The 25077-nt window shown below is 38.1% G+C and overlaps 1 protein-coding gene across 5 annotated transcripts in view; it reads left to right on the top strand.

Moving 5' to 3' along the window:
• LOC135218254 (N-acetylated-alpha-linked acidic dipeptidase 2-like) overlaps positions 1–25077 on the top strand; it is a 54075-nt gene that overhangs the window by 17469 nt on the left and 11529 nt on the right. The window contains exons 1-7 of one of the 5 annotated variants that reach the window (XM_064254421.1): positions 18084–18253; positions 19411–19547; positions 20082–20225; positions 21318–21474; positions 21590–21710; positions 23276–23421; positions 24064–24253. The exons of 2 other annotated variants lie outside the window; for them this stretch is intronic. In XM_064254421.1, the coding sequence (XP_064110491.1) occupies positions 19411–19547; positions 20082–20225; positions 21318–21474; positions 21590–21710; positions 23276–23421; positions 24064–24253 (895 nt within the window). In that variant the 5' untranslated portion in view covers positions 18084–18253. Of the gene's footprint in view, positions 1–18083; positions 18254–19410; positions 19548–20081; positions 20226–21317; positions 21475–21589; positions 21711–23275; positions 23422–24063; positions 24254–25077 lie in introns of those variants that run through there. 2 more of the 5 variants (XM_064254424.1, XM_064254422.1) reach the window with 2 other exon arrangements.

The following is a 25077-nucleotide window of genomic DNA, read 5'->3' as shown; positions in this document are numbered from 1 at the left end:
CTGTCATAACAGAGGATGCAATATGGTATGTGTTTGTGTTTAAATACAGTATGATTGTCATGATAAAATCAGCTTTTCTATCGGTAGAAACTCTGGTAGCAATCGCAAGCAGGTGCACCAGCTGTTGCTATTATTAGCCCTAGCTTGCCTTATGCCAGCACTAGTTCTTGCTCCTGTACAAGATTGACACTACAGGCGAGGAATCTCAAAAATACTTCCAGACTGGAAGAAGCAGTAGGTAGTTGAATTGCAAAGTAAGAAGAAGAAAGCAGGACAGATAATGCCCAAAGAAAAGCCATGATCTATCCCAGGCACCTGAAAGGAAAGTGTAGCTAGGTTGCCTACAAGTGTAAATATAGAAAGAGAGACCTGCAAGGTCAACCAAGCTCGCAGTGGTACCACTTAGGATAAGAATTGTTCATGATAAGAGAGTGAAAAAGTTGCGGAGCATTTTTGCAGCTTCTCAAGGAGTCACAAGAGCTGATTAAGATAATGTCAACTAGAGGCTCTTGGCACCTAGCAACTTTTCATAATCTTACGTCGTCAACAAATTTACATGTGGTTGAACGTCAGTTTTTGGTTGAATGTCCTTTTTGCTGTCATGAAGAATTTAATGATCGAATGGACATGTTTCTCTGTTACTGATGGCTTGATTATAACACTGGATACCTTAAATAATGTGAATGCTAAGATGCAATTGAGATTTCCACCTGTGGAAAGTCCAATTGTACTAGTTTCTACCAATCGAAATACAGAATTTTTTAGCAGAGAATCTGCTTGTAGTTTCTAGAGCAGAGTTTCCACTGATAGAACTGCGCCAGTACCAGATTGCAGCTGTGATAGTGTGATTCAAGTGTCTGACCAAGATTTGTAAGGCATCCAGAGGAATAGGTGTTCTGAGTTATTGCTCCATTTTGTAACAAAGAAACGTGACAGAGGAGACTGTGAGAATCATAAGGGCATAAGTGGAAGTGTTACTACATACAGGGTATCCTTGAGTTGCCAATCCGCTGTAGCCAACACCTGCTTTGCAAACATCTGCAGAAATTCTTTATACTTTATAATATTATCGTACTATATTACTATAATATAATTACTATTATCCTATATTATGTATTCATTATTATTTATCTTATAACAATGTTAGTTACATCACATGTGTTTGTGTTATAGGAAATACTCATCAGTTGATCGATTTTGTATTATCTGGCGTCAAGTATAGATTAATATAACTATTTTTAAAATATAAAACTGCTTGTGAGCGCTATATTTTAATATGCCTTTATTTAAATTTAAAAAATGGTGTGGCTAAGTATTGTGTTATTGCTTCAGTTAAGTTTATTTATCAAAATTCCTCTCCATGTAATATTATTTATTATTAAAAATTCATTGTTTGTTCATTCATTAACTCTCCTTTTCTTAGTATGATATAAAAATTATTTTGGCTTAGAAGGAATCCCAGTATTTGCAGAAAACTCAGGTGAAATGTCTGTAAGCACATATCCGTCGATAAGGTGACAATGCTCATATTAAAAGGCGTATTAGCATTATAATCAGTCATTAATATCGTCTGACATGGATGACGGCCTAATTACAAACGCATTTATGCAGAAACGGGAATAACGGAATGTTTGTTGTTCATACAGGCCATGACGTCACGCCGCCATTCCCTGGACTGCCGAATACCACCACAATTCAGAATAAGTCTTAAGCCACGTATATCGATTAAAGACAGCCTTGCTTTAGAGCAGCCCGTAAGAAACTACGTATACTTTGCCAGCGGACGTAAATTCAAATTATAGTTTAACTGCTTCTTTGTCTACCAATCGGAATGAGAAAGCAAGAGGGGTTGAGAATGGTATAAACCGGGTATGCAGAAGTGCAAAGAAGAACAACAACGAAGAGGCTGTAATTCTTGTGAGTAGTACCTGCGTTAGAAAGGTAATTCTTGTGAGTGCCTGCATATGTGAAAAACCAGATTTTATACAAGAACCCAAAACCACCAGGACGGAAAAGTAGGTAGGCCTAGGGACAGGTACTATAAGTTTTTCAAAAAGGAGAACCCCAAATGTGGCAGAAAATGTAAATATCTACATTCACAGAATTAGAAGCCATAATAGGGCTATAGTACAGTAAGTTCCAGAAGTGAAGCGACATATTTCAGAGGATTTCGTTCTAAATTCACTAACTGGCAACTACAACACGTAGCTGAAAAACTAATTTTTTTTCTACAGTGAAAGCTCTATCAAGCAAAATAAAGCTAACATATGATGCACAAATATCAAATCTATGATATTTATAACAATCATAAGAAAAAACTTCCGTAATAGTAATTATTTTAAAGTATAGTAATACTTCAAACAATAGAAACGAAACAATTTGAAATTTTCATTCAACACAGAATTACCAACATTACCAAGCAATGTGGAAACAAATATTTAATAGCATAGTGTATTATCAATTATTTTAGCGAAGATACATCAACCATGCAAGTATCAATAGGATGTAAAGGGAAAATCTACGCAACATTAAACATAATCAACCATGAATGCACCTTGATTCAACAGAGAAGTTGGGTGTGGTTGGTAGTTCTGATTCTAGCTTCTAGGACCGAGCATAAAACACCATCCTCGAGAAAGGCTCTAACTGCTGCTGCTACCTTCAGGTGGCTAGGCCTAATTCCAGGCATAGCAAGGCTTACAATGCAGGGCCACTGTCTGTTATTTAGGCAAAGACAGAACCATTAGGACCGACACCAGGACCTGTCCTCTCACCTGGGAAACAGACTCGCTATATAGAAAATAAAAAAGTGGGTCGCAAGCAATCAGAACACCCGTAAAATCACCACATGGTTAAGTAGGGAGACGACAGACCCCAACCACCCCTCCCCCACCCTTCTTCCTCTACCTCTACCCACAATCCTAACTCCACCTTTTTCACTTCAACGTTTTACCTCAAATCTTGTAATCATATTCCAACCGTGAAATTTAAGACTGAATTTGCGTAAGTGGGCATATCTTAAGGAAATGATATCCCCCAAATTCATATTTCCACGGACAACCAGTAATCAGATCGATCCAGTCAAGCATTATTGTGTAACAGAAATTTATGAGTCTTTTGGGATAGGGATATATATATATATATACAGTGGTACCTCGTTTGTCAAATGTTTCATATGTCGAACTTTCCGTTTTTCGAACAAAATTTTCGAGAAAATTTTGTATCGTTTGCCAAACAAATGCTTGTACTTCGAACTGACTGATTATCTAGTTTATACTTGTATTCGACAGCCTATTGGGTCTTACAAGTTAAACTGTATTAATTTATTTTTTCATTTACAATATATAGTTTAATTATAACAATATTCGACAAAATACATTGAAGTATAAAGTATTTTATATAAAATTTAGCTTTCAATATAACATTTCGCATAAAAGATGTATAAAATCGTACGTAACCGTGGTGACGTCATGCCCAGCTGACTTGAGACTGAACGAGGCAGCGTTGATATGTTGAGGAGAGAAGGAGAAGAGAGAGTTAAAATATTACTGTATGTATTTAAAAGCAATAGCAATTCAAATACAAAGGAAATTTCTCAATAAATTTGACGTAATGAAAAAGTATGAAAACAGTCAAATGCAATACAAAATAAAAGTCTTAATTGACCCAGTGTCCAGTGTGCCGAGTGAGACTGTTTAGTTGAACAATATTAACAAAATAACAAAAGAAAGAACAAAGCTTTTCACAGTAAAATTTAGCACAAATGATTAACAAAATCATTCGTCATTGTGGTGATACACAGCTAACTTGAGGTAGAGGGAGGTAGCGTTTATATTTTTTAGGAATAATGAATGAATGATTTTAAGATATCGTGCGTCGTGGTATTGTTGAGGAGAGAAGAAGAGACAGTAAAATCTTTACTATAATATGTACGTAAAAGCAGTACCAATTCACATAAAAAATAAAATGTTATTTCACAATAAATTGAACGTATTGATAAAATATGAAAACGATCAAATGCAATACAGAAAAAAGGAAAAAAAAGGTCTTAATTGAGCCAGTGCTTGGTGTGTCGAGTGAGACGGTCTAGTTGATGCAAAGGTCCAGAGAATATAAGGTCTTGTCATGGGCAGCTTAAACTGGGGTACAAGATTAAACGCCTAGGTGCGTGACGTCACAATAACCGCAGTCAGGCTCCTTAACCTATAGCAATCCTGCCTTTACTTTCGCTTTTTTTATTTTTCTAAATACTCTAAGCTATTCGATAATTAAATTAATACTCAGATGTTGGTTCTTCATTCTACTATGTTAAGAAGAATCATCATAAGAGAGATCATTAGGACATTTTCGCCAAATAACATTGAAATTATAGAAAACCTACCTTTGCTTTCTTCTTTTTATCCGTTATTAAATACTATTATGTTTCCGAAGGAAAATAATAGTCAGAATGAAAACTATATCTTAATATATTAAATAATCATGAGCGAGTTCTAAAGAACATTCTAAACAATAATATAAATATATGTCTAAATTACACATTTAACAGATCTCCATAAAATCACATTTTGCACAAATATAGCTATGTCGCTAACTTTTTCAATACATGCACCGCTTTTCTGGAACTACTAATGTGTCTGTTCAAATTTCGAATTCTAAAAACTGTGGGTATGGCATGGAACAAAATATTTCGACTTCTGAAGTTATTTGGATGTAACTGCTAATTATATCTGCTAATTTAATTATAGCTCCTTTTAAGGCTGTTAAAGCATTTTCCTCCCTTGGTGAGAATCAAACATCCTATCCATACATTTCAAATGATCAAGAAACACCAGGTTTCATTAGTTTCCCTTCACTAAAGCTTATGGCACCAATCTTTGTGTCAACTTCCTTTGTTATTTTTGCTCCTAAATGTTCCAGTTGTGGAAACTTGCGAGCAATGAACCCGCCAACATATGGCATCTTCCCATGTTTGTTCTTCAACTTCCTGGTCTTTGAAGTCATCACTTTGATCATCCCTATTAAATGCTGGTAAGCAAAATAAAATTGCTGATATACTGGGTTCTTTCTGAAGGGAATTTCTTTCGTCTTCGAATGATGCGTCTTGCTTGTCAGGAACGTGGGAAAATGAGGCGGATGTTACATGTTCACTGTTGCAGTTTTAATCGCTGCTCTTTGAGCTTACAAGTGAGCTGTCTTTTCCTAAAAGGTGGGCTCTGAGACAATGTTTAAATGCAACTGGAGATGGGTGCTGATCCCATTTGACTTTTGCAACCAAAAAGAGTGCCCCAACCCACCTGATTTAGTCTGTAATTTAGAGCATACGTCGTGCCAAGTTTTTATTTTGCCATTTTTAGCAAGTTAGACAAAGGATAGAGTATTGTTCTTTTCTTCACTTTCATTTCTCTAGCGGTTCTATTCATGTCTTGAAAGATTTTGTCTTGCATTTACAGGTTTAGTCACGCGAGCATTTCTTGATGGTTTTCTGTCTGTTGGCAGTCGAGAATAAAACAAATCAAACTATCTATCAACAAGCCGAATGAAATGGCTTGTAATTTTCCAGCCCTTCTCTTCAAATATCCTTGGTTGTCGAAGTGATCAAAAGATTTATATGTACTTTTGGACAGCAGTTGCACGGCAAGTTTAACTTTCATTCGTTGCATACCTATAATAACATTGATATGTTTTTCAGAAAGTTTATATAAGCTGTCCAAAGATCACTTCATTCCTCTTTATTAACTCTCTAATTGGACCATTATAAGCGTATATACTACATACAGTTGCCTTAAAGTGTTCCTTTACCCCATCCCCTTATGTTTCATGAAAATGGTCTGGTAACACAGCAATGAAGCCTGTTTGTCTTGTAACGATGGATGTGAATGGTCGAGCTATTGGATGCCAAGGCTCATATTTTCTAATCACTACTGTAGACAATGTGTTAATGATATTAATGATATAAGAATAATAGTTCACATTACTAGTGAATTAAGTTGTTAAATATATAGAAAAATCGTAATAATAACAGAATAATACTAAATATAGCAATGGTGGAAATCATATTCAGTGCTTACTAACCATAATCGTCAACCTTTGTTTCATTCAGGTGTGGCTGCTGCAGGCGTTTGCCGGAATCATACCTTTGTTCCTGGGAGATCATTATTTAGTGGCAATCTCATACCCTCACAATATTGCTGGGTCTTTGTGGACGGCGACACAGCGATATTAGTGACGGTGTGAAACAAGTTATTGAAGTCAAACTAACTGTTACAAATATCTCATTCAATATTCAAAATTTCCCTCCACATGTGACCTAACAAAACATCAAGAAGAAATCATCAATTGTATTTTCATTTTTATGAAAGTAAACTCCACGAGAATCATTCGCAGAATAGTGAGGTTCATATGAGTTCATGACAACTATGGTGGTAGTTCGAGAATTCATCGGTTGTTAAAGACCCACTTGGCAATGGAATTACAATGGAATTATCCTGTGTAATGTAATTAAGTGCTTTGTAAGGTATTTCACTTTTAATACTGAAATAAGTTAGCAATTTGACCTTGCTAACTTAAATGGGTAGATACATAGAAGAGCTGGATTGAATTGCTTTTGCTTTCAGTATTCGTCAGGTTTTGATTTTATTTCTTTACGTTTAACTTAAATGGCTAAATTTCTCCCCTCATTTGAGCTGGTCCTTGGTCATAATCATTGCTAAAAAGTAAAACACCCAAGCTTTTTGTAATTATATAATTATGAATTTTCTTTATTAAAATCAGCTGGTTTCGTAAATGAATTTATAGCACCTATCTAAAAACTATGTCATGTTCAGTTTTTTCACAACCATAATTTCATATTAGCCTTTGTTATAGGACTCAAGAAATACAGACTAATTGAAGCTATATGTCCTTTTTTTTTCAAATTTCCATTCTTGTAAAATTCCTTACATTGAAAAAAGAAACCCACAAGATTACTGAGTATAAATTGTTTACTTGTAAGTATTAATATAGTATTTTACTAAAACTTAAGTACTTTCAGGCTTTAATTGTGGCCCATTCTCTAGGAATATGGATAACACCTTACTAAAGAGAAAAATTAAAGTCTACACGAATGTAGATAACTACTTACTGGAGGCACCATTGAAGTCTACAGAACTACGGATAGCTACTTACTGGAGGCAGCATTGAAGCCTCCATCAATGTAGATCAATACTTATGAAGGCAGCATTGAAGTCTCTAGGGATATGGATAACTACTTACTGGAGTCAGCATTGAAGTCTTCAGGATCAGAGATAACTACTTACTGGAGGCAGCATTGAAGTCTCCAGGAACAGAGATAACTACTTACTGGAGGCCGCATTGGAGTCTCCAAGTATATAGACAACTTCTTACTGGAGGCAGAATTGGAGTCTCCAGGAATATGGATAACTACTTCCTGGAGGCAGCATTGGAGTCTCCAGGACACAGAAAACTACTTAGTGGAGACAGCATTGAAGTCTCCGGGGATGTAGATAACTACTTACTGGAGGCAACATTGGAGTCTCCATGTCACAGATAACTACTTGGTGGAGACAGCATTGAAGTCTCCAGACATAAAGATAACTACTTAATGGAGGCAGCATTTGAGTCTCCAGGGATATAGATAACTATTTACTGGAGGCAGAATTGGAGTCCCCAGGGATATAGATAACTACTTACTGGAGGCAGCATTGAAGTCTCCAGGGATATAGATAACTACTTACTGGAGGCAGCATTGAAGTCTCCAGGGATATAGATAACTACTTACTGGAGGCAGCATTGAAGTCTCCAGGGATATAGATAACTACTTACTGTTGATGGCAGCATTGGAGTTCTCCGGGATTTAGATAACTACTTCGTGAGCAGCATTGAAGTCTCCGAGGCCACAGATAACAACTTACTAGAGGCAGCATTGGAGTCCCCAGGGATATAGATAACTACTTAACTGGAGGCAGCATTGAAGTCTCCAGGGATATAGATAACTACTTACTGGAGGCAGCATTGAAGTCTCCAGGGATATAGATAACTACTTACTGGAGGCAGCATTGAAGTCTCCAGGGATATAGATAACTACTTACTGGAGGCAGCATTGAAGTCTCCAGGTCACAGATAACTACTTAGTGGAGGCAGCATTAACGTCTCAAGGGATATAGATAACTACTTACTGGATGCAGCATTGGAGTCTCCGGGAATTTAGATAACTACTTCGTGGAGGCAGCATTGAAGTCTCCAGGCCACAGATAACAACTTACTAGAGGCAGCATTGGAGTCCCCAGGGATATAGATAACTACTTAGTGGAGGCAGCATTGGAGTCTCCAGGAATAGAGATAACTACTTACTGGGGGCAGCATTGAAGTCTCCAGGTCACAGATAACTACTTAGTGGAGACAGAATTGAAATCTCCAGGAACACAGATAACTACTTACTGGAGGCAGCATCGAAGTCTCCAGGTCACAGATAACTACTTACTGGAGACAGAATTGAAATCTCCAGGAATAGAGATAACTACTTACTGGGGGCAGCATTGAAGTCTCCAGGTCACAGATAACTACTTACTGGAGGCAGAATTGAAATCTCCAGGAATAGAGATAACAACTTACTAGAGGCACCATTGGAGTCCCCAGGGATATAGATAACTACTTCGTGGAGGCAGCATTGGAGTCTCCAGGAATATAGATAACTACTTACTGGAGGAAGCATTGGAGTCTCCAGGAATAGAGATAACTACTTACTGGAGGCAGCATTGAAGTCTCCAGGTCACAGATAACTACTTAGTTAAGTGGAGTTCTCCAGGTCACAGATAAACACTTACTGGAGCAGCATTGGAAGGTCTCCAGGTGATAAACTACTTACTGGATGCAGCATTGGAGTCTCCGGTCACAGTAATCACTTACGGAGGCAGCATTGAAGTCTCCCAGGTCACAGATAACTACTTAGTGGAGGAAAACATTGGAGGTCTCCAGGTCACAGATCTACTTAATGGAGGCACATTGCATTGAAGTCTCCAGGTCACAGATAACTACTTACTGGAGGGAGCTTGGAGTCTCCAGGTCACAGATAACTACTTCTGGAGGCAGCATGAAGTTCCTCCAGGTCACAGATAACTACTTACTGGATGCAGCACATGAGTCTCCAGGTCACAGATAACTACTTACTGGAGGCAGCATTGGTCCTCCAGCACAGTAACTACCTTATGGAGGCGCATGAAGTCAGGTCAGATAACTACTTACTGGCAGCATTGAAGTCTCCAGGTCAGATAACTACTTAGTGAGGCAGCTTGGAGTCTCCAGGTCACAAGAGACTTCAATGCTGCCTCCAGTAAGTAGTCATCTACATCCCTTATAAACATCAGTAATAGGTTTTAACGGATTTCATTGCTTCGAAAGGAAAATGAAGCTTGGTGAAATGCCAGTCAAATCAAATTTACTCAGAAAATTAAATAACAAGTTAATCATTTGTTGAAGCATTTTGGCTACCACATCAAGGGCAACACTAAATTCTGTTAGATCTAAGCACTGCTGCTTTCTAATCATGAGGAGAATGAATGAGTTAGGTGCTATGACCAAACCAAAACCCCCTCCCAAAAAAATCAAGAACAAGAAACAAGATATTAGAATATCAAGGGTTGACCTTAAATTTAAGCAAAGGCAAACAGAACTTATTAGACTTGCAGTTCGAGAGCTTTGTAAAAAAGGGGGAAAGAATGGTCATGTTGGAAGGAGGGTGGGGCTGGAGGATGGGTAAGGGACCGGGGGTGGGCGGGGGGGGGGGGGGGGGGGGGGGGGTGTGGTGGCGGCTGGAGAGTCAGTAATGGGGGTGGGGGAGCCGTTGGTTAAACGGACTCTCATTTTATATGATCCTAACGATAAGGAAAGCAAAAATCGACACTGATGCTCTAATCAGGGAAGGGTCAGGATAATACAAAGCTGCAATTACTGGAATCAGGAACAATGATTGTTAAAAATGAAAAAGAATGAATAACAACTACAGTGGATGTAGCCAAATGAACTACGTGTTCCATTCAAGATTAGTTTGGTGCTTATTTTCACAAACAAAAAACTAATCAAATTTCAGTTACAATTAAAATTTTATTAAAAATAAAAAATAAAATTAATGGACAAGGACGCAAAAATAGCAAAATGTTTCTTGAATTCATTGAACTGACAAATCCACGGGATCATAAATAGTCGACAAATTCGAGACTGAAGCGACAAGAAATCCAGTCACGAATCCCACAAGACGAAAGACTGAAATGAAAACTCATAACGACTGCAAACTATTCCTTTTTATCCACTCTTGGGTTGGTATATAAGGACCATCAGGGTAGTTAAGGTGTGTTGTTACTCGTATGACTCGAGTTAAATACCGGCCAGAGAAATTTCCATCTAGGCTACTCTGGTGAGAAGTGGCTCGAATAAAAAACAAGTATGAGTGACAACACACTTGATACATTAGTTCCTTTATACATCTGGTGGTCTATAATTTTCCCCCAAAAGCCTTTCATATCTTAACCTGTCAATGCCTATCATAGTTGCCTTTATGAAATTATATATATAGGTCTTGGTATTTGCGGTTTATAATTTCATTACTTTATAAATAGATGGATTGTGCAAATCCAAAGCGTATTTCTATTCAAATAACGTTCTGAAATTGACACCTAATAATGATCTACCATGAACAAAAGTAGGATCCCACCCAGCAAGCGCCTGCACAGCCACACCTGGATGGAACAAAGGTTGACGATTATGGTTAATAAGGACTGAATATGATTTTTACCATTGCTGTTTTTATTGCTCTGCTACTATACTATTTTTCTATTTGTTTAACATCGACTCAGTTCACTGGTAATGTGAACTATTATTCGTATATCATTAACATATTGTCTACAGTAGTGATTAGAAAATATGAACATTGGCATCCACATCCGTCGTTACAAGACAAACAGGCTTCATTGCTGTGTTACCAGACCATTATCATGAAACAGAAAGGGATGGGGTAAAGGAACACTTTGAGGCAACTGTACCATCCGGCAATATGAATCCATGGTCAAGAGAATTATTTCTAAAAAGCTTAACTAGATGTAGAGCATCCGCAAACACGTATAGTATTTGCTGTTGTCCATTGAATTAATAAAGGACCTTCCTCGTGGTAGCCTAAGGCGAAGTTGAGGTGACGTCACGCTCTCGACCTGGCAGAAGCTTATTTTGGGTCAGCGCTGACAGGACCTCCTATGCTCTTTGGATCTTGAGTTACAATATTATCAAAATAGTAAATGAAAGAACAAAGTTTTTCACAATAAAACTTAGCACAAATGATTAACAAAACCATTCGTCATTGCGGTGATACACAGCCAACTTGATTGTAGAGGGAGGTAGCGTTTATATTTTCAGGAATAATGAATGAATGATTTTAAGTTATCGTGCGTCGTGGTATTGTTGAGGAGAGATGTGACAGTAAAATCTTTACTATAATATGTGCGTAAAAGCAGTACCAATTTACATAAAAAAATGATATTTCACAATAAATTTAACATAATGATAAAACATGAAAACAAATGCAACACGGTAAAAAAAAAAAAAAAAAAAGCTTGCTCGAGTCAGTGTTCGGTGCGCTGAAGAGAGAGAGAGAGAGAGAAGAACGGCTCTGACTACCATTGACTTATTAGCTGATCTGGGATGATTATTCCCCCATTTGTTTCACTTACACTTGATCTGCCCAAATCACTTTTATTTTTGTTACGGTAAAATACCAATCTAGTGATAATTGCTTTTTACGACTGTAAAAGTAATTCAGCTCTGTAATAAACAAACTGGCGCCGCTTTCAGCTTCTGCATGCCTCGATTTCTCTTTCCTTTTCTTGCATTCTTGACTTATTACTTAGTTGTTTGTAAAATCCTCACGTTTGTTTTAAAAGTTTGCCGTTTGCCAACAGTAAGTTGATGTATTGTGGCATAATTAATCTATTTCGTGCACGTAAGAATCTCTCTCTCTCTCTCTCTCTCTCTCTCAGACACAATCGGACACACACACACTATCGATTCCTTTAATATTATTATCTTTGTACCTAATATGAATAAAATGTGTTTTGTTATCAACCTTTGCTTACTGCAATCAATGCGGTTTGCTCAAGAGGGTTCCCGTCTCTCCTCCCTCCATTCCCCAGCCGGCTGGCGCCATTTTTACCAAACAGTTCGTAAATCGTACAGGGAAAAAATAAAATTTAGAAAATTTTAATTCATATAACGTACTGTTTCATTACTTTACACTCTTGATTTAACTTTTGAACACATTAATAATAGAAAAAATGTGAAAAGGGGGACTTTTTGGGCTGGCTGGAACGAATTATCCCGATTCCTTTTATTTCTTATGGGGATATTTGTTCCATATTTCGAACAAATCGTACTTCGAACAGCCTTCTGGAAAGGATTAAGTTCGAAATACGAGGTACTACTGTATATATATATATATATATATATATATATATATATATATATATATATATATATATAAAGAAGCACCCGGGCATGACCAATAGGCCTAGTGCTCGATTCTTAAAACAGGCCTCTGGTTATTCCTGACTAGATGAAAAGGTCCTGAGAGAGAGAGAGAGAGAGAGAGAGAGAGAGAGAGAGAGCATAACAAGAGATACTTGAATTAAAATAATGCTCGTCAAGTATATTCACACTCCGGATCGTATGGACAAGAATAGTCTCACTCATGCACTGCAAAAAAAAAAGGTGGAACCTTACGAAAAATTACTTTGTTTTGATGGCGAACCCTGAACGCAATTCCCTCACATGCAAAAATTTGTACAATTGAGGAATTCGATGAAATTATTAACTAACAAGCTGGAAAATATATTTCCTTGATTCTTGAATAGGCCTAACCATGTATAGCCAATGCTAAAGCGCATATAACTTGGATTTAATTTTTTTTTTACACCAACTTGAGTCTTATCTACTATATTTAATTTAATCAAAAGGAGTCAATAACTTTCGATATAACGCTATAAAAGTAGAAAGTTAATTTACAAATCATATTAGGCCAATGCTTATGCACTCGGTTCCTGCTGCCACTCAATGGTGAACACTTGATATCACACATTGAGAGCGCAGATGTTTCTATGGCGAAATTTTTTCTTTCTTTTACTAAACAATTATTGAACTAACATTGATCATTCACTGGGGAAATACTTTCTGTGCTTCTATAGTTAATCACTGATACGTATTATCAGATAAAGAGGATGACAATAATTGGAATAAATATACTAACTGGCAACCCCACAAGTTTTCATAGAAGTAAGATCAATTCTGAAATTTATCGCTTCACTTCTGGAACTTACTGTACAAGGAGAGGAAAAGAAAACAGTCATGAGATATATGAAGTTCGGTAGGAGCCCATATCCCACTCATGAGAAAAAAAAAAAACTACATTTAAAGTCGATGAGCCAGAATAGAAGAGTGAGCAGAGACGAGGAGAAGTAAATGTGCAGGGTTTTTTTTTAATAGGGAACCTTCACATTAATACAGACCCTAAAATCCCCTAAAGCCAAACTAGAATAATATATAAGACTAGCCCTGAAAAATCTGAATTTTGTTTAACCTGGGAAGCGCTGGTTATCAAAGCTAATAACATGGCACTGCCTCTGTTTAAAAAATGAAATTGGGAGAGTTAAAGTCAAGCAGATATGCAGTGACAATACTTGGTAATAGATAGTTTAGAAACGTCACTAATTCTGATGGTACAGTAAGTTCCAAAACTGAAGCGACAATTTTCAGAGGATTTCGTTCGAAATTCTCTAACTGGCAACTACAACTCTTAGCTGAAAAATTAATTTTTTTTCTACAGTGAAAGCTCTATCAAGCAAAATAAAGGTAACATATGAATGCAGCCAAATGATCAAATCTGTATGATATTTTAATAGCAATCATAAAGAAAAAATTACTTTAATGTTTTAATTAAGTTGTTATTTTAATGTATAGTAATTACTTCAAACTATAGAAACGAAACAATTTGAAATTCTCGTTCAACACAGGATTACCAACGTTACCAATGTATATTTCGAACAATGTGGAAACAAACATTTAATATCATAGTGTATTATCAATTATTAGGAGATGCATAAAACCATGCAAGTATCAATAGAATGTAAAAGGAAAATCTCCGCGACATTAAACATAATCAACCATGAATGCACCTACATTCAATAGAGAAGTTGGGTGTGGTTGGTAGTTCTGATTTTAGCTTCTAGGTCCGAGCATAAAATACCATCTTCGAGAAAGGCTCTAGCCTCTAACTGCTGCTACCTTCAGGTGACTAGGCCTAGTTCCGGGCATAGCAAGGCTTACAATGCAGGGCCACTGTCTGTTATTTAGGGAAAAGTAGAACCATTAGGACCGACACCAGGACCTGTCCTTGCACCTAGGAAACAGACTCGCTAAATAAAAAATAAGAAAGACGGTCGCAAGCTACCAGAACACCCTAAAATCACCACCTGGTTAAGTAGGGAGACAATAGACCCCAACAACCCCGCCTCACCCTCTACCACTACCTATACCCACTAACCTAACTCCACCTTTTTCACTTCAACCTTTTACCACAATTCTTCTAATCATTCCAACCATGAAATTTAAGACTGAATGTGTGTAAGTGGGCGTATCATAAGGGAGTGATATCACCCAAATTCATATTTCCTCGGGCAACCAGTAATCAGTTCGATCCAGTCAAGCATTATTGTATAACTTAAATTTTATGATTTTTTTGCGATAAATATATATCTATATATATATATATATATATATATATATATATATATATATGTATATATATAGAAGCACCCGAGCATGACCAATAGGCCTAGTGCTCGATTCTTAAAACAGGCCTCTGGGTATTCCTGACTAGATAAAAAGGGCCTGAGAGAGAGAGAGAGAGAGAGAGAGAGAGAGAGAGAGCATAACAGAAGATACTCGAATTAAAATAATGCTCGCCAAGTATATTCACACTCCGGATCGTATGAACAAAAATAGTCTCACTTATGCACTGGAAAAAAAAGGGTGGAAACCTACGAAAATAATTGTTTGATACGACCCTGAACGCAATTCTACAAGCAAAAATTTGCACAATTGAGGAATTAGATGAAATTATTAACTAACAAGCTAGAAAATATATTTCCTTGATTTCTGAATAGGCCTAACCACGTAGCCAATGCTAAACGCGCATATAACTTGGATTTCTTTTTCTTTTTTTTTTACATCAACTTGTGTCTTATTTATATTTCATGTAATCAGATACTAAACTTCTTTGTGCTTTATCAATAGAAATCATAATAACTTTCGATATAACGCTATAAAAGTAGAAAGTTAATTTGCAAATCATATTAGGCCAATGCTTATGCACTCGGTTCCTGCTGCCACTCATTGAGAGCCACAGATGTTTCTATGGGGAAATTCGTTTTTTTTTTTTTTTTTTTTGAATAAACAATTATTGAACAAACATTGATCATTCACCGGACAAATACTTTCTGTGCTTCTACAGTTAATCACTGATACGTATTGTTAGATAAAGAGGATGACAATAATTGGAGTAAAATATACTAACTAGCATCCCCCGGAGTTTCTAAAGAAATACGATCAATTCTGAAATTTGTCGCTTTACTTCTGGAACTTCCTGTACTTGTAGCAGAAAGGGGTAGTTGTCAAGGGTTATAAACTGAACAATCTTGATGTGGTATTAGATAGAGCTAAAGACATTTATAATTGGGAAGAAAACAAGGGAATTCAATACCAGTGTAAATAGTGCAATAAACAGTGTGAAAGATAATGGGTATGAAGTAAAACTTTATCAAATTCAAAAATCTCTGACGTACGTTCATTGTGTCGATCGGTCTAATGTTTTGGCTCCCCTAGGCTGATGTTGCTGGTTGATTTCAGGCCCACCATATGGAAAAGTAACCAATATAGCATTTTATTTAAGCATGGAACTTCCGAAATACTAATTTTCATTCATCTATTATATATAGTTTCATTGTAATGCAATAATTCATGTCTTTATACGATTTTACTCCATACTAGACTTACACATTCGTGTGCAGTTTCACCCTGTTGGACTTTAAAAATTTTCGATATCAATATATGCTGCAATGTGCTCGACAAAAGCCAATAGAACTTGATTCCTAAATTCCATATATTACTGCGTCAGTCTCTAACACGAACATATAATTGTGCAACTCCTGCCTTGTCAAAAAAAGAAAAAAAAACCGGCTTGCTCTTGCTGTTATTTTATCGAACTTATTGCATATTTTCATCACGACCGAGTTGAGGGCACTGAACTACTCTCTCTCTCTCTCTCTCTCTCTCTCTCTCTCTCTCTCTCTCTCTCTCTCTCTCTCTTTTAAACCCCATTTCCAATCAATTAAACCATTGGCAAAGCCTTACTAATTGAAAAATGAATTAGTCCTACTATTCTGAATAATGAAAATAATAACAAATAATTTTAAACAATAATTGTTACCAGGTCCAGAATCTCTTTTTTTTCAATTAACTAATGTCTGAGAAAAACATATCCAGTTGCCCTTAATATATAGTATATAGTAGTGCAATAATCTTTGCCCTTGTGAGTCGTAACTCGTACTAAACATGGGAAAAGAAAGCATGTTCGATAACTATTCTCTCTCCGGGAAAGTCAGTCATTGACCTTGTTGACTCTTGCTTCTGTTTACGACTCGTAATTGGCTCTTGCAACAAACCGACAAGGTCTGTTGGAAGTTCCGGCGAACCTTTGTTTTGGGCAAGGGGGTGGGGGGTGGGGAGGCCAAGACGAAACTGGCTTCAGCTCGCTGAATGCGGTCCTGTGTTGCTACGCGTGAACGATAGTCCCGGTTTCTGCTTTAAGTCTAACCGTGCCTTCGCATCCGATTGCAATATCATTTACATAGTCTAATAAAAAGATGCGTGATCAGCTAGAGCTATTATTAATTATGGTGTAAACTGTAGACTATTATTCGGACGAACTATTGTTTTAATTACTCTGTACTAGAGTAATAGTTATCTGTTTTAGCGTAGGTTAGGCCTATAGCAAAATAGAGACGTGATGCACCAGCGCTTTCAGATTTATACTGAATCACTTTATTTCAAGAACGAATGTTCTTTCCTTTACTGATTGTTGTAAATTGACCTCTGTCAGTTTTAGCATCAGTCTAGGCGTAGAGAGAGAGAGAGAGAGAGAGAGAGAGAGAGAGAGAGAGAGAGAGAGAGAGAGAGAGAGAGAGAGAGAGAGAGAGAGAGAGAGAGAGAGAGAGAGAGAGAGAGAGAGAGAGAGAGAACCTGAATCCACCTGTGAAAACTATCTTCATAAGGATGGCGTTCGGACTAAATAGAAATTATACGAAGTCGATATATGTATGAATATAAATCAATTATACAGTTTTACTTTGACTAAATGCAGTATATATACAACTGCCGACTGAATGAAGGAAAATGCTTGCGCATAGCAATGTAGCACCAAGCTGTTCGGAGCCAAGGTGCAAGCACAAGATGTCTGCAGTTTTCGCTCGCGTCCGAGCGCCTTAATTTCAACCAGGGTGTGATGTATCGAAATGTTACTGTTCCTGTTACTAAGAAATGGGAACAGTCTATGTTTGAAAGCCAAAAAAGTAGAATAAATCTTAAAAAGATGAACGGCTTATTGAGTCTCCCTCTCTCCATGCCTTCCTACATACCACATACATTATACACAGGTGGTAAACGATGCGTATAGCACCACTGTCCATCAAGTTCTCAACCGGTAAACTGCAAAGGCAGCCGGTAATTTATTCAGCGAATTAATGCCACTCAAGCAATGTTATGTCTACTGAGCCACAGTGCTTCCTGCATTTGGACAAACAAGTGGAAACCAAAGGTATACCATTAACTCCTGATTTCGTGGTTCTCGGGGTGACGTAGGTTTTTTTTTTTTTTTTTTTTTTTTTTGTTGGGATGTGGGTGGGATGAGCAGTGGATAGGACTTGGGCGGGGGGGGGGGGGCGGGGGGGAGTGGGTGGGAGGGGTAGTTGTGATAACACTCCTAGCCGGCCCTATACGTAGGTCATTCTCTTAGAACCTTTCTTGAAGGAAGCAAGCACTTTTTAGTGCTTGCTGGTGACGTTCTGCCGGCCGTTTTCAAAGCCCCTCGTGCAGTTACAGTTACAGGGAGCGGTTTAGTGATCACTGAGTAATTACTGACTGTTGTGGAGCTTCTGTTCAAAAAGTGAGATAGATTTCAGTTTTACAAATAGGTTTTCTTTTGAATTGTGATGACAAATATTAACTGTAACCTGTATCTGTTTACGTATATGCTAATTCATCTTTAAAGGAAAGTGAAAGTCATAGGCCCATGTGCTTTGGGGATTATTTCCGTGTTTAATTTAACTAATATTTATCATCTCGTGCCAGATTTTAACGAATTAGGTGCGTTTTTGTTTTTTTAAACTAAAGCACGAGCTCTTGTTGAACCGGTTTAAGAACTAGATTGACATAGAAGATCAAAACTGTATTCTGCCCCACTTAATATCAGCTCATTTTTGTAACTTAGCATAATGGCTGTCAGTAATAAATTAAGAGCAAGCGGTGTTTAAGACCATATGCTTATAATTCAGATAACTTGAAATCATTTTCAAAATGGAAAATATGAATGGCTGAGAATTTTTCTTAGTTAGCTATTATTTTATACAGTGAAACCTATTTTATTTATGGTCTCGCAGTTGTGAAGGAGGATATACATATATATATATATATATATATATATATATATATATATATATATATATATATATATATATATGTATTATATATATATTATTTGTGTGTGTGTACTGGCCAGGTTTCTGGGTTAGATACAGAATAAACAGAGACTTTAATCTGTCAACTACTGCCGCTCTCGATATGCTTTTGACATTTCAGTGAGTTTTCCTACCTGGCCGCATTCTGTTAACTTAAATTGCTTCAGTTTTTACGTCTTGTTCAAGATGAAATCTTTTAGACCTCTATTGTCATTACACCCAGCGGGCTTTTAGACTAAAGAGAGAGAGAGAGAGAGAGAGAGAGAGAGAGAGAGAGAGGAAAAAAGTTTGTTTAGCACTGCCATTAGGCTTAGTCTAATCCTAGATCATTTCTGGTGAGAGAAGTTCACTCTCGACGTGGTTCGGAAGTCACGTAAAGCCGTTGGCCCCGTTGCTGAATAACCACTGGTTCCATGCAACGTAAAAGCACCATACAAACAAACAAACAAATAATCCTAGATCTATCTTGTGCGCATTCCATGGAAGATGGTTGGTGGCGGGAAGGGGTTCGGGGAGGGTTGTGGAGTCCAAGAAATTGATAAACTTCCGTATGCAATACATGTTTTCTTCTTCTTCTTCTTTCCAGATGTTCGCCATGAAATCTGACCTGGGGTTCGTTGCCGTAGCCGCCATCTTGAGTCTGCTTCTAGGAATCTTCATCGGTCAGCGCACCAGCAGCAGCAGCAGTTCGAAGCTGCCTGAAGCTGCCCATCTTCGAGTGAAGTAAGTATATTGCTCAGTGCCGTCAGTGCACCTCACGCGGTGCGCTGTAGGCATTATTAATAGTTCTTTGTAGCGTCCCTTCGGCCCTGAGCTGCAACCCCTTTCATTCCTATTACTGTATACTTCCGCTCATATTTTCACCTTTCAAACCATTCTAGTCTGTTTCCCCTCCAGCGCTGAATGAACTCCAAGGTCCCAGCGCTTGGCCTTTGACCTAAATTTTATGTTCCAGAAACTGTACCCAGTTACAAACTTTCGTCCAAAGGGTAGATTGGTTTACATTGTTTTGCTGGAGAGAGAGAGAGAGAGAGAGAGAGAGAGAGAGAGAGAGAGAGAGAGAGAGAGAACGGTGACCAGATTTTTCTGGAAATAATCTAGGGGGACACCGGTAGGTTTTGGGATGGGTGAACATTTTCACATTCATCTCTTTATTTTATTACTGAGAGAAGACGGTTAATCAGAACGGTTTTATTAAACCAAATGCATTAATTCTGTTGGCCTTCTGTAAACCCTTTTTTTTTTTCGACCCTCCAGGAGATGCGACTCCCAGGGAGGCTACGAGGTCGAGGAGAGGAGCCAGCTTCAGAAACTGGTCGAGGACAGATGGGAATCCGAACAGCACTTGAACAAGGACATACTCGACCTCATCAACACCACCAACCTGAGGAATAACTTGAAGTAAGTTCAGAACTCCGGCACAACTGAATGTTAGTGAGTGTTCGGTACTATAGTATAGATTCACATCAACCATGCATTTGATGTCTAGGCCAGTCCCTTATGACGCTCCTGATTGGCTGTTGATAAGCCAATGACAGGGCTGGAAACTCTCAACCTCTCGAGAGAGTTCTCAAAGGCAGGATGTATATTCCACCTCTCCTGAGGGACACGTCTTTCAAAACAGGTGGTACATACATCCTGCCTATGTGAACCCTCGAGAGAGACTGAGAGTTTCTAGCCCTGCGATTGGTTTATCAACAGCCAATCAGGAGCGTAGTAAGGGACGGGCCTAGACATCAAATGCACGGCTGATGTGAATCTACTATAAATGGTTAGTGAGTGTTCCTACTAGAGATCAAGCCAATCACAGGGCTGGAAAATCCCAGTCTCTCGAGAGAGTTCACATGGGCAGGAAATATGTTTCACCTCTCCTGAGGATACGTCTTTCAAAAGTATCCCTCAGGAGAGGTGGAACATACATCCTGCCTATGCGAACTCTCTCGAGAGAAACTGAGAGTAAATTCCAGGCCAAGTGATTGGCTTATCAACAGCCAATCAGGAGTGTAGTAAGGAACGGGCCTAGACATCAGATGCAAGGTTGATGTGAATCTACTATAGTCGGACACAGCTGTGGCAGTTGTCTGTTACTAATGCTCCATATTCCAAGACTGAGGAGCCCCTAGTGGAAGTTTATAGTCCATTGGTGTAAGGCCAGTTCCTTTATTAAGGACTGCTACCACAGTGGTTCAAAGTGGTACCTACAGCCTGTCCATTGCTGACCTAGGAAGTGCTGATGGCCTGGATTACAGAAATACTGTGCCTATAGTAGATTCACATCAGCCGTGCGTTTGCTGTCTAGGCCAGTTCCTTACGACACTCCCACAAGAAGCTGTAGGTCCTGTTGCTAGGTAACCAATTGGTTCCTAGCTGTGTAAAAATATCAAATCCTTCGGGCCAGCCCTAGGAGAGGTGTTAATCAGCTCAGTGGTCTGGTAAAACTACTAAGATATACTTTTTATGTATGACTTCATACTCCTGATAACTCCATTCCAGAGAGCTGTCCAGCAGACCTATACTAGCAGGGACGGAGAGAGACAACGAACTGGCCAGGATGATCCAGCAGAGGTTCGTCGAATCAGGTTTCGACTCGTCCGAACTTGTCCCATACGACGTGCTCCTCAGCTACCCCAATCAGTCGAACCCTAACTTGGTGGGTAACTGTTTTGTCAGAGAACTAATTGAGATTGACAGTTAAAGCTTCTAATCAGTCCAGTGATAAACTTGATGACTGGTTGGCTTTCTCATATTTCTTTTAAATCTTCCAGATCACAATTCACGATGGCTCAGACAAAGTCGTGTTCACGAGCAGATTTAAAGAAGAAGTTTTGCATAAGGACGACGGGGATCCGGAGTTCATCCACTCTTATGCCGCCTACAGTCCACCAGGTAACTGACTTTTCCTAAGTTTGCAGTTAATGAGTGGGTATGAACTGGAGTGGAAAATAAGAACGGCCCATCTTTAAGTACTATAAAAGTAGTACTTGGTCAGACTGATTGACACAGATAGTCGTAACCTTCAAGATACTACTATAGTAGATTCACATTACCTGTGCATCTGATGTCTAGGCCAATCCCTTATGACGCTCCTGATTGGCTGTTGATAAGCCAGTTACAGGGCTGGAAACTTTTAATCTCTCTCGAGAGAGTTCACATAGGCAGGATGTACCATGTTCCACCTCTCCTGAGGGATACGTCTTTCAAAAGTATCCCTCAGGAGAGGTGGAACATACATCCTGCCTATGTGAACTCTCGAGAGAGACTGAGAGTTTCCAGCCCTGTGATTGGCGTATCAACAGCCAATCAGGAGCGTCGTAAGGGACTGGCCTAGGCATCAGATGCACAGGTGATGTGAATCTACTATAGGGACATTTCACGTCTTACCATGAAAAGGAGAATCTGATGTTAGGATGTTGTGAAGATAATTATGGTTATAATGATGATAATGAGCTGAAGTAACTGTGACAAGAACACTATTGTATATTAGTGGTAATTTATTGCATAGATCAGAATTTTATTTTTCAGTCCTCATGTTTCTGAGTTTTTTTAAGAAAATTCATAGTGACTGCGATAACCAGCATCTAAATTTCACGATTTTTTCATAAATATAATGAGATATATCTATATTCCACGTTGAATAGATATAAATTCATCACAAACAGAAATAAGGGTAGCATATTGCAATGAGTAACCTCACACTAGAACAGAGATACATATAGTTTATACATGCATACATTATTCCCTTTTATTCCCTTTGGCTGTACCTCCGTTCATATTCTCTTTCTTCCATCTTCTACTTTCCTCAACCCTCTCCCTAACAATTGTTACATAGTGCAACTGCTTTGAGGTTTTCCTCCAGTCACACCTTTCAAACTATTTTATTCTCAGTTTCTGTTTCAGCACTGCGACCTAAGTATGAGGTCATAGTTCCTAAGGCTTGTCCTTTGGTCTAAACTCTATATTCTATTATATTCTACAAACAGAAAGGTGAGTACTACTAGCTTCCAATAGTTTCTCGTTGGACGAGTGGGTTACGCACTCGCCTCCAGATTCGGTAGTCCCGAGTTCGATGCACTGCTCTGCCAACGTTAAACCTGAGGAATATGTTTCTGGTGATTAGAAATTCATTTCTCGATATAAGGTGCTTCGGATCGCACAATAAGCTGTAGGTCCCGTTGCTTATTAGGTAACCATTTGATTCTTAGCCACGTGAAAGTGTCTAATCCTTCGGGCCAGCAGCCCTAGGAGAGCTGGTAATCAGCTCAGTGTTCTGGTTAAACTAATAATTTTGCCATGGGTATCCTCACACTAGGACAAACCTACATGCATTTATACGTACTTACATACATATCCATGTTTTTGAGTATAGGACATTTCCATATTTCTGTTCATCTCGAACCAATCTTATATAATTATTATTATGAAAACTGTCTCAACGTCTTGAATCCCTGAAGGTGACATCAAAACGAAGCCGGGAACTGGCCTCATCTACGTAAACTACGCAACTATAGAGGACTTCGACAAATTGGAGGAACTTGGGATTGACGTCGCAGGACACCTGGTCATCGCTCGCTTTGGAAAGATCTTCAGAGGGAACAAGGTCACTTTGGTTCCTGCATGTTTGTAGTCGTATGACCATAATTTTGACTTAATATTCGCTTGTTTTCATAACCTCAAAAATACAGTAAAATTATATCAAACTAAATAATGTAACATACTTGACTTCATCCACTATCCCTTGAACTAATTCGTGATGCCAGTGTATAGCACTCAATCAATCAATTACTGGCTACGTAGTTCAGAGTTTCACTGCAAACTAATCTAATCCATTTGCTTCCTATAAGACATAGGACTAACATGATATGTGGATGGTACTAAAGATGTCTTAGCAGCTCGTTAGACTAATTTATGACAACTAATAAACTTACAGGATGGTATATTATTATATTATATATATATATATATATCTATATATATATTATAGTAATATATAAATTGTAAGTATACATATGCATTTTAATAACAGGACCTCATTTAAACAGGATGGTATCTAACAGAGATTTTTATTAACAAAACAAAAAAGTTACAAGTTTCCTCCGTGGACTATCAGCTAGTCCTCATTGTCCGGTAGCTATCCTGTTGAAATTGGGTCCTGTTAATTCATATAATATATATATATAATATATATATATATATATATATATATATATATATATATATATATATATATAAATATAAATAGGTGACCATCGCACAAGAGAGGAACGCGACAGGTATCATACTCTTCTCGGACCCGAACGACGTGGCTGCCACAGGTACGAGTCCTGCGGACGTGTACCCCAACTCCTTCTGGATTCCTGGATCAGGGATGCAGAGAGGAACGACCTACGATGGACTGGGTGACCCTCTCACCCCTGGGTGGCCCTCCACAAGTATACATGAATCAGTTTCTTATCTGTTTCTCATCAGATGGTCGATGGAAATGGCATCTCAGTGCGGCTGTCTATAGTAGATTCACATCAACCATGCATTTCATGTCTAGGCCAGTCCCTTACGACGCTCCTGATTGGCTGCTGATAAGCCAATCACAGGGCTGGAAACTCTCAGTCTCTCGAGAGAGTTCACATGGGTAGGATCTATGTTCCACCTCTCCTGAGGTATACTTCTTTCAGGAGAGGTGGAACATACATCCTGCCTACGTGAACTCTCGAGAGAGAATGAGTTTCTAGCCCTGTGACTCTGTGAGTGGCTTATCAACAGCCAATCAGGAGCATCGTAAGGGACTGGCCTAGACTTCAAATGCACGGTTGATGTGAATCTTCTATAGCCAATGAAAACTAGGAAAATAGTGGAACTGGACTCTGCCGTCAGATTAATGCCTCATTTTTTTTTGTAATTCATTTTTTCTTTCACCTGGATTAGAAATATGTTTTGGTTGCCCCTCCCACAGGCCTCTGAATTGTAGAGAAAATCTGTAGTAGGACAAATCGTTGAAACATCATTGTGATTAATTATTATAATTATTGGTACTATTATTATTTTTTCCTTTTTCACATTTTAATTTTCTGTATAGAGTCCGTGTCACAATGCTAGGTTTACATAATTGCTACGTATTTTTCATTATTAATAATAATGATAATAATTCTCTAGTTATTCCATAATGATATAAGATAATCCTCTAGTTTTTCAAGTTACAAACACTTCACAAACAAACCATTTATTTCAAAATCTGTATAGTAACAAATTGCTCTTAATC

This window comes from Macrobrachium nipponense, chromosome 9, assembly GCF_015104395.2.
Source record: "Macrobrachium nipponense isolate FS-2020 chromosome 9, ASM1510439v2, whole genome shotgun sequence".
Lineage (NCBI taxonomy): Eukaryota > Metazoa > Arthropoda > Malacostraca > Decapoda > Palaemonidae > Macrobrachium > Macrobrachium nipponense.
Note: the sequence above shows the minus strand (reverse complement) of the source record. Positions and strands in the feature narration are given on the sequence as shown.